We start from the raw sequence: 11,118 nt of genomic DNA on the forward strand, positions 1-11,118 counted from the left end.
AGTAGAAGAAAGTTTCTATTTATTTTATATATATAAATAACAAAAAAAATGAAAGTGTTAGGTTCTCTATAGTGTGGAGCGCCCTGCGCCCTCTTACGGTTCATACACCCTATAATATATAACACGCCATTATATCACATTGTACCACGCTGTATATCACGTGACCATCACGCCCTTCTTCGTGTATCGTGCCATATATAAACGCACACATTCAGATATCCCTCATGGGACTCATACGCTATACTAATACGCTATCCGACAAGATAGCGTTATGGTGAAGCGTCCGACTTCTTGATCGATAGGTCGTGGGTTCGATCCCCGGCCGGGTCAGACCAAAGACCTGGTCAGTAACACTGGTATCCATGACTTCCCTGCTTGGCGCTCATGCATTACTGGGATAGCATGGAGGGGTGGTGCATGACTTAGAAAGCCGTTAAGGCTATATCTGCGCTTCCTTGTCTAGCGGCATATGCACATCATGCGCTCATGGTATGCATATGCACAGATCGTGTGTATGTGTATCATGAGTCGGTGTATATGCCGCAAAAACATCAAGGACAAAAATAAACTACGTCCTTTCCTTTACTACTGTTCATATTCATTCGACCAATACATCTATCTGAGGCAATTGTCGTCGCATGCATCGTTGAGCTGTCAGATCAAGGACTAACGCGGGGCCAGGCGTCTGCCATTGCTAGTTAAGTATTTACGTAAGTCATAACTTACGTTGGACTCAGGCTTACGGCTCTAGCAGGTTATCCGACAACGCTACGTTCTCTACAATAGAAACGATGATGATCACGTGGACCCCTAACCGTGAAATTCGAAAGCTAATGACTAAAAAAGGTCATTGCTTTCACAACCTGTCCTAATAGTGGCATCATAATGTTGGCGTGAGGCATAGTTATTAAAACTCAACCTGTTGACTAAAAAAAGTTCATCACTTTCGATTGTGACCTGAGGTGATCAGCACTGGAAATGATAAGATAAGTTTTGACAATATAGTTTTAAAGTTGTAGTTTCCATATTAATCTTTCCTGGATGCCTTGAAACTATTCTCTCGGAACCCCAAGATGCCTCTATTGATGACAGGTTAAGTTCCCAGAATCTATAGACTATTTACGACTTTAGAACCAACTGAATGTAGAATTACACCAAAAAAATAATCAAAGTTCAAAGCATTTGAGATCAGTTCCTATACTGCCATCTAGCGTTTCTCAGTGCATGTGGCCTAGTATAAAGGTTTTAACCCGGAGCAGTGGTGGGATCAAGTCACTATACCCCCGAGTCACAAGTCATCTCGAGTCATTGCGCATTTTGACTAGAGTCAAGTCAAGTTACTCGATCTTACGATGTGACTCGAGTCAAGTCAAGCCGCAAGTCATAGTTCAAGTCAAGTTGTCTTTTTGAAGTACTAGCTATGATTAGCTGTTTGAAATAAAAGATTGTGTCGCCATTTATTTTGAATTGAGGAACGAATATAGAGTTGAATAAAGGCCTACATGAAAAGAGGCGTTGTATAGCTCACGCATACGTATAGCCTCAGTCTATTATGAATCAAAATAAAGAATAGAATACGAAACCTCAAGAAGTTGGGACGAATTTATTTAATGCAATACCCATCTGAACATCTATCAGATACAATTTAAGCCTGCGTCAATGATTGACGAGTGATTGAAATTTATAAACTATATTCGAATTCGATTTACATCATACAAAAGATAGGCTATTGGTTAAGGTGAGCATGAGCATCGAGCATAATGAACGGTCTATAGAAAGCTTCGATAACTTATTTTGCGTTCAATTTATTTGTGATAAAACAAAGGAGGTTCAGTAAACGCACAATCATTGAATGGATGAATGATTAGTCGCTCTCAGCACATGTCACACCAGCGTAGAGAAAACAATCCGAATATATGCAAGATAAAGCGATTTTTATCGACACCGATTGCTTGCATGACTTGACTCGTAGATTTTGCTTCGAGTCACGAGTCAATCCACAGTTTTGAATCGCCGAGTCAAGTCAAGTCATTTTTGCAAAGTGATTCGAGTCAAGTCACCTGAAAAAGTCAACTCGAGTCGTCCCAACACTGCTCCAGAGCGAGTCACGAACTTGGAAAAATACATTTGATTACAAACATTGTTATAGTGCATTTTTCCGATACTGAAATTCCGTTGATTTAGGCTACTTCGGATCTTGACTATATAACGGCAGAGTATGTTTGAGTTGAAGCAGTCCAACTGAGAATAAGTTCATGTGTTCTCAGTCGAGCTGTCGATCTCCGATTTGGTAGAGTTGAACTTCTTCAGCGTTCTGTTCGCATTCGCTGCTCGCTGATTGTGGATAAAAAGTTCCCCGATTCCGTGACTTGACCACGATGAAGATAATGAGTGCGATGATGATTAGGATTGCCAAAGAGAAAGTGACGATGACAATCACTGAGTCAGTTTCAAGCTGCTTTTCTGTAAAAAAGGTACATAGAAAAATTGATCTCGGAAATATTACACTAAACTATATGTAGCCTAGGCCCTACAACAGTGTTGGTATGAAGTCACTGCCCTCGAATCGCACATAACTCGAGTCACTTCTAATTTTGATTCGAATCAAGTCAATAAATTTGAAATACTTTCGAGTCAAGTCACACAAAGTTTAAAAATCTACAAAATACACACAACTTTACGTTATCTCTGCAGTCTATATACGGTAGATCAACTCACCGATACATTTATCTCCATCAATTTCGTATCCTTCTGCACAGAGGCATAAGTGACCACCATCAATGTTGTGACACACCGTATTTGCCATCTCGCATATTTCCGCACCCAAGTGACCAGACTCACATTCGTTGATATCTGAAACACAGATGCAACATGGGATTGAGATTATGGGAAATCGTTTACAACCACAACGAATAAGAGAGGAGGTGGCATGAGTTGGAAGGTGAGATCGACTTGTCAGGTCGAGCATGTCCACATTATAGTCGAATTACAAACAATTTCTACTGAATCAATACTAGTCAGTCCTCAAGTATAGTACAACACAATTTTCCCACAAAGCTAAAACATGATAATGAATATATATTGCAAATCATAGAGCGATAATGGTTGTTCCCTTTCAGATACCAGTTCCGAAATGCGAGGCTACACCTCGGAAAGTGTGCTCGTGTTGTTTGGTCGAAACGCGACAGAGTGATACCAACCCAATGAGATAATATATATTGCCAAGAGAACTGGCATTTCAAAAGTACAGGGTTTCTTTCGATTTTGAACTCCAACCTCTCCTGATTACGCCACTCTACGTCCACATGGCGTACCATTGCGCCTAATTAGTAATTACCTGTAACCAATGATGGCCAAGATCATCAAAAATCATTTGTATGTACTGATTGTGTGCCGTGACTTCCAATGAACCCCCGGGAATGGCTCAGGGAACCCCCACTGTTCCATAGAATACCGGTTAAGAACGCCTATCGTACTGGTAGCAGTGTTGGGATGACTTTAGTCACCTTTTTCGTATGACTTGACTCGAGTCACTTTGCAAAAATGACTGGACTTGACTCGACGTTTCAGAAATGTGGATTGGCTCGTGACTCGAATCAAAATTGACGAGTCAATTTCAAGTCATCAAGTAATCGATGTCGACTAAATCGCTGTGTCGGATTGGTAACGATACGCCTCCATTGCTGTATCACAAATAAATTGATCGCAAACACAGTGATCGGAGCTTCTAGCAGTGCCTAGTGCTCACCTTGACCAACCCTCTTGTATGATATAAATCAAATGAACATCGTTCATACGTATATAATTGCATATCATGGATATAGGTGCAGGGTATTGCACCTATCCTTTCTTCAACTTTTCGAGGTTTCGTATTTTATCCTGTATTTTGGCTGATAATTCTAGACGGGGGCTACCGCTACTTTCATAGTTTAGCAGTTCTAAGCACGCGTGGGCGATACAGTGCCTTTCAGCGTGTATAATCATCTTTTTATTAGTTCCCTGACTCAGAATAAATGAGGATTCCATCTGTATTTAGAACAGTAAATAGCATAATGCAATGACTTTGAATCATGTCTTGTAGCCTGCTTTGAAAATTTAACTTGACTCGACTAGTGACTTTGACTCGTGACTTGACTTAACTCGAGTCAAAGTGTGCAATGACTCGAGGTGACTAGTGACTCGAAGATGACTTGATCTTAACGCTGACTCGTAGAGAATTATCATGAGAAAAGCAGATTGGGATTTCGTTACCTACCAACGCATGAGCCATGTTGCTCGCGAAATCCTTCCTTGCAGACGCAGTGCGGCCGGTTATTCATTACGACACAGTAGCTGTGTTTTAAGTCGGAACAAGGGTTGTTTCCACAGAAGTCGAATTGCTGGCACGTAACCCCATCTCCGAAATATCCGGCGTTGCATTCGCAGCGGAATGAATCGGGTTTGTTGATACACGTGGCGTGGATGCTGCAGTTGTGCGAACCTGACCGGCATTCGTCTGTAACAGAAACGCGATGGATTTCTAAAAGGTCGGTCGTCGATAGCCGTGATCGTCGATCTTTGGATCAGCAATCGACACCATAGCATGATCGCGGAGTAACTATCTTTCTTTCGGATTCCCGGGATTCACTGATTAAATTGTTAGGTTACCTAAAAACACTGCACACGAAATGTGGCTCAATTCCAACTAGCCGACGCAGAGCCGATTGAAATTTTTCAATTAATTATATTTTTTTTCAAATTTTACTGTCAAACCCATGGGATTGTTGAGATGGTACGAAAACGATGCAAAACAAATTTGACGCAATTCCAACCGGTAGAAGTGAAGTTATTTCATTTATAATTGTAGGTCTAGGATTTCCCACCGACAATGCTATTTTTGCCAATCCAAAACTTTCAACTGTAATAACTTCGCTCCTACCGACTGTAAGTGAACAAACATTGTTACGCATTGTTCTTTTAAGCGGCAATTTAACAATTTCGTGGAGTTGACAGTAAAATTTGAAACAAGTCCTTTGATTTTTTTGTGATAAATTCAAAAATTTCAATTATCTAAAAATATAAAAATTGTTTCACCTCAAAAACAGCTGAAGTAGTTGGGAAGTTGTCTTTAAACATGCCCCATTGAGTAAGTCGCTTAAGTATGTAAATAACTTAAGAAGAAGTAGAAGTATTACGTTTCTGACCACCAAAAGTGGCTAAAGTAGTCGTTCTTGGTACTCGAGTACAAGAAGTAACAAACGAAATGCAGGAGGTAGTGAGAAATGTGAAGTAGAAGTAGTTTAAATTAATAACCATTTGAGGAAGTAGTGTAAGGGGGAAAAACCTATTTGAGTAATTCGAAAAAGTAGAGGTACTTCTTTACAGATCACCTCTGCGTACTAGGCAAGCTTCATATTATACCTGTCTATTCCACCCGTATAATTAAACTAGAATATTAAAGTATTACGAAACGAAACTATAAATCGTTGAATAATACTGACCGCAAAAGAATCCTTGTCTTATGAAATCCAACTCTAACGCGGCAGAGACGGACGATAGCGACCTGTAGTCGGCGCTAGTGAACAGTCTCTCGTTGCTAACGCCGCCGTTGGCAGAGATCTTGAGTTCCTCTTCCGAGTAATTACCCACTCCGATTACGAAGTTGGTGATATTTTCTTTAACGCTTGCCTCAAATCTAAACAATATGTCGGATTCTAATTTAATAATCGAACTTAGTGCGTTTTATATCCTATTTTATCATTCACTTTCATGTCCTTAGGCCTATATTATCATTATTTTTGAAAGTATCTGCTTGTCAGTCCCAGAAGACGCAAAAATGTCGCTTTAGATTGAGCGCTACTGATGATTACATATCTTTATATTTGAAGAGCTCTTTGGAGATACAGAACCTCAATATACTATTGAATAGTACATTCATATTGTAATAAACCAGAATATTTTCGGCTGGCACTCGTCAAGGGTAGACTAGTAGAGATTGGAAAGAACATTGTATATCAACAATTGTATCACCAAATATGACATTACCGGCATGTAATGTAACGACTAATCGGGGCGAGGAGAGCTCGCTTAATCTCAATATACTATTTTAGATGGTACACGAACTCATTCTGTTGGCAGGAACTAGGTTGGTACATTTCGATAAAAGTCGATGTATTAGATTTCCGGCTGTTGTTGTCGGATCGCGGGAAACTTCTACTCGCAATGAATATTTTTGCGAATGAGTCATATTTATGAATAATTTGAACAGCGTATTGGAGGACGAAGGTGCAAAACTTCAATATACAATTGAATACAATTCAAGTTGTGAATAATGAAGTCAAGACTTCTTGGGAGAAATATCGACAGATGTAAACTAGTAATTTCACTGATCTAGAAAGAGATTATCACACACACTCATAAAATAAACTGAATGATTGGTTACTCACGCTAATGGGAGGAGAGTTCCATCAGTAGCCGCGCCGTCTGTTAGCAATATAAGCACCTTCTTCGAGCTTGGATAGTGTGCAGATAATACAAACTCAACCTGTGATTTATTAACACAAAGATATTGCATACAGAAGTTACATAACTGGACAAATGCACACCCATAATTGGTACCATGTAATTCAGATGTTCTATAGTCAAAATAAAATAAAATATATTTCCTAGACATTTATGGATACCTCAATAGCTCTTCGTAAAGCGTAATACGTGTAGGTGTGACCATTCAGATATTCCATGTGGGATATTCTTGATTTCATGCATCTGGTGCTCTCGCATTCTCCCAATCGGAACGGTATAGCAAACAGCGTCGACTTGGCGATAGGAACGCTGCAATACAATCTACAATCAACAGTGTGTTGTTTTCGCTGGGCAATACTTTTAGTGAGCGCTTTCATGCCATGAAAGCCAATTCGACAAGTTGACAATTGCAATAAATGTATCATACAATTAAAAATCTTAAAAGGATAAGTAACAGCGAGGTAAAAGATTGATAGACCGATTTGACACCCTCTATGGAGTGGCTGGAGTAAGCGCGCGGAAATGTTAGGCGATATTATCCGTGTGATCGAACTTACTCAAGCCTTGTATTTACAGATACATTACTGTGATGAGAACATCATATTCACAATTCTAAAATAGTGTGTCTCTACTGGATGTCTATTCAGTAACTGGAGCAAACTTATCTGAGATGTCGAGCATTGCGAGTTATGTAGGCCTACGGGCATAGCGATCCGTTATAACTTTGCATAAATTAATTGATGCTGTGGAGTGAACAAAGATGGCCTGGTAACAGATAGTAGATACGATACGAAGGTACTAGCCATAACCCAACCGTAACGAGAGGCATTGTCAACGGTAGAAGTGTTCGTTCATATAGCTATATGGAAATCACGACTGTATCTGTCAGTAGATACAGCTAAACAAGCTCAAGTATTGTTCACGTATACTACAGCGTAAAACACTGACCAGGTATCATTACACAGATCAATGGTTTTCATTTGGCTACAAAATTTGCGAAATTCCTTACACTCGCTTACCCATGATGTGGGCGTGCTGTGTTTGGAATACCGCAATATAACTGTACAGGCAGGCCCACGTTTGCAATAAACATTGGCACACGTGGTTAGACTTGTAGTAAAATCAGTGACTAACTGTTTTGTTGGAGGATCCATGTTGGAATATTGCAGAACCTCAAAGTGAGCACGACTCCCGAACGTATTTAACATGGAAGTGGTAGCGGTATCAAGCCAAGTCTTCACAAGCTCGAAATTAGCTGCACCGATCGAAGCAGAGCCATCAACGACGAAAATTATGTCGAAATGGACATTATCATTATCTGTATAGAGGGAATGATGTCTTCGTGTCATATTTAAACTCAATTTCACTCCTTACCTTCTGTTCTGCATGATAAAGACCATGACACCAGTGCAAGACTGCATAAAAGACCGATAAAAAAATTCATTTCAAAATCCAAAAAGCGTACGGTACTCTGGCAGAAGGCTGAAGATATTTGCTTCCTGATAATGCCCAACCATTAGCCGAATATTGCTATCTGCTGCTTATTTTCGCCATCGTATCTATTAACGTCTTGTCAGTCGAGCTGCGAACATCGAATAGGCCGAGCTCAGCTCTGCGAAGGAATCCCGAAACCCGACACGCTTTGATCAATTGTTGAGTAGCGTCGTCGTGATTATTCAAGGGTATAGATGGTTGGTTTCGGGGGCCATCCAAACCGGTAATTTAAAAAAATATTATATAGCGATCACTGTTGTAAAGTGATTCTGCATTACTGGGTATAGCCGAGCTGAACGCAGAGTTTTTCAACCGATGACTTGCTCACACCTTGTTGAAATTACTACAATAACCATTTAACCTCAATTCCATATAGAATGGTTGATAATTACTACTCTCGTGTACACGATCTTACATATAGCCAGTGGTGGCTTTTGGGGTGGGCGAGGTGGGCGGTCGCCCGTGGCCCCCCCTGGTCGAAGGCCCCCCCCCTATTTGGATTTTGCACTTTTTTCAAGGAGAATGACGAATAAACATGGAAATCCGTGTACCAAGCAAGAATATGATTCCGTACAGATGTGTCAATCATCATCAAATCACTGCATTTGTTATAAAAGTCCCTATCCCGATAATCATCACGTCTCTGCATGCGGTAGAATTACTTAGTTTTGATGTAGTCTATCCTTGCACACATGCAAAACAGACATGGCCGAATCCAGGACCTGGCAAACCTTTTGCGGCGGTGAAAGATAGCTAATAATAACCGATGCGGGAGGGGGGTGTGGGGGGCGGAGCCCCCCAGAAGTTACGGATAGATACTTATAGGGGGCCCCCCGATAAGTCTCGCCCAGGGCCCCCCCCCCGTTTGTAGGGCCACCACTGCATATAGCCTAGTTATAATACATCGAATTATGTCTGTATATCGTTGCGCATTGTGTGTATAGCCTATTGAACATACGAAAATATGAGATCTGACTATTAATTATAATTATTATGCGATTTTTGATATACGATGTTCTTTCCAATTCCCTTCCAGTTGCTGACTATTACCCCTGAAGAGAGTCAGCCGATAATATTTGGGTTTATTTCAACACGAACATATATTCAATTGTATTTAGATATACATTATGTTGGCTACTATATACTACACATAAATTTTAACAATAATATTAAGACATCAATGATCTTGTGGCGTAGTAAACAAAGACGAGGTATCAATAAAAAGTGATAACTTTGGGGGAGGAGGAGCATCCTCCGGCTCGCGTACCTACGCCCGTCCTCAACACTAGATCTTTTCTTCATATTTTCATTTAACAAAGTTTATGATTGCACTTCCGTTGTTCAACATGACGAATCAGAACTATAACTGCACAATTAGTGAAACATATCACTGTCATTGAGCTACTGTTTTACCTGCAACCTGCGTTGGGAGGTAACCCTCACAACTTTAAGAACTACTGTTCACACGGTTCCAGACTCCTTCCCATCTTTCGATTGTATCGCAATCTTGTGGAGTTTTGATATGATGAAACTGAACTGAATTGAATATCTATGCGCCCTAAAATAATGTACGCTAAAAATGCAAACGCGATATTTCGATCATCGAATGAGTGGCGAAGTCAAGTAGTAACATAAATTATATAAACTCCAGAAAATATAATGTGTCTTAAAATGTGACATGTAGCCTATATTAGAAAAAAGAAGACTCCTTTCACCCATTTCTGAATGTGACTAAAATTGCGATGGACAATTTAATTTTGAAAATCCTGTTTTTAAAGCTTCTTGGGGGTATACGTAACATCAATATACCACTAAATAGTTTATTCATACTGAAATGAACCCAAATAAGTTCGGCTGACATTCGCCAGGAGTAATCTTCAGCAGGTAGTAGAGAATGTCCTGTTTTCTGAAATATACGCAGATATTCGCGCATAAGTATTAAGTATGTATGAAACATTCGTTGTCCCTTGTCTGACTTTCTTCCTCGATATATTCATGACGTGTAGGCTATTTGCGGCATACCTGCTATCAATAATGATAACTGTCGAGATCGCGTTTAACCAGCGAGTGGATGCTGTAAAGATGTTGCAGATCTGCGAGCCAGTTTAGTGTTTTCTTTAAACTAATCCCATCTTCCTCCACGTGAGCTTTGATTACCATAACGGAATATATTCATACACGAAAACTTGATAAGAAATGCCACGTTGTTATACTATTGTATTGGTATGAATATGTTTGCGTGTACCACCTTAACATAGTACATTGAACGCTCTCTCATTCGAAATTTCATGCTGGTGACGTCATATTTTGTGATACGATTGTTGATATACAATGTTATTTCTAATTCTCTATTAGTTGCTGACGATTACCCCTGACGAGTGTCAGCCGAAAATATTCGGGTTCATTTCAATATGAATATACTATTCAATTGTATATTGAAGTTCTGTACCTCCAAGAAGCTTTTCGAATATGTTTGTGCGTGTTATAAAATTCTAAATACATTCGAAATTATATCTTGTTCAAGAAAGATTATACCCGTTGGAGTGGTTACAACAATAACGTCGCCGTGTCGTGTCTTGTTTCTACAAGACAGGCTGTCGCGTGTCACGTCATGTAGTGATATGCGCACGGTTACCATATTTTGGAAATCTGAAAAGAGAACAATTTTTCCAAATTTTCTGACTGGTAATACCGGAGGACAATCCCGGAAAATGGTAAATTTTTGCATTTCGTGGTCGTTTGTCTAAAAAAAGGTCAACTTTCCGGCGCAGCTCCCGAAATAGTCACCGGAGCGTTACTTCAGTGCGGATTTACTGTATATCAGTCGAATTTTGCTCTATGTTTAACCAAACTTCTCACAAAAGAGGACAAAATCTCAATAAAGAGGACAAATCCTGTTAAAAGAGCACGTATGGTAACCCTCGATGTACGGGAGCGAGTCAGGTCCGTGGGAAGAAGAAATTACACGTAGCGAAGAACGAATCAACCTTCTGGAGTCAGATTATGCATCAATAACATCACATAAACATTCGATCTGCGTTAAAATGACCACTACAGCTCAATTCAAATGTGCTCTTCAAGTGCTGAATTGGGTATTGCTACTTTCAACCCGCCCAAGCGTGC

General features: G+C 40.0%; 1 protein-coding gene across 1 annotated transcript; it reads right to left on the reverse strand.

Annotated features, from left to right (window-relative positions):
• Positions 1-1,588: 1,588 nt before the first annotated feature.
• Positions 1,589-8,128, reverse strand: LOC145441971 (sushi, von Willebrand factor type A, EGF and pentraxin domain-containing protein 1-like). Its single transcript, XM_080319923.1, has 8 exons — positions 7,876-8,128; positions 7,636-7,819; positions 6,663-6,810; positions 6,426-6,523; positions 5,481-5,674; positions 4,256-4,495; positions 2,719-2,853; positions 1,589-2,463 (listed from the first exon to the last, which is right to left on the reverse strand). Exons 1-8 carry the CDS (start codon positions 7,943-7,945, stop codon positions 2,264-2,266), a joined length of 1,269 nt encoding a protein of 422 aa, XP_080176049.1. The 5' UTR covers positions 7,946-8,128; the 3' UTR covers positions 1,589-2,263.
• Positions 8,129-11,118: the final 2,990 nt, after the last annotated feature.

Source organism: Botryllus schlosseri, chromosome 6 (genome assembly GCF_051294905.1).
Source record: "Botryllus schlosseri isolate E-star chromosome 6, Bs_hap1, whole genome shotgun sequence".
NCBI lineage: Eukaryota > Metazoa > Chordata > Ascidiacea > Stolidobranchia > Styelidae > Botryllus > Botryllus schlosseri.

What these genes read in the sequence shown, in the direction of transcription:
- LOC145441971 (XM_080319923.1), bottom strand. Translation starts at nt 7,945, where the DNA reads ATGAATTTTTTTATCGGTCTTTTATGCAGTCTTGCACTGGTGTCATGG. An exon ending in GGAACTCTCCTCCCATTAGC is followed by an intron (nt 5,675 to 6,425) that starts GTGAGTAACCAA and finishes CATATTGTTTAG; the next exon opens with ATTTGAGGCAAGCGTTAAAG. An exon ending in AAGACAAGGATTCTTTTGCG is followed by an intron (nt 4,496 to 5,480) that starts GTCAGTATTATT and finishes TTTCTGTTACAG; the next exon opens with ACGAATGCCGGTCAGGTTCG.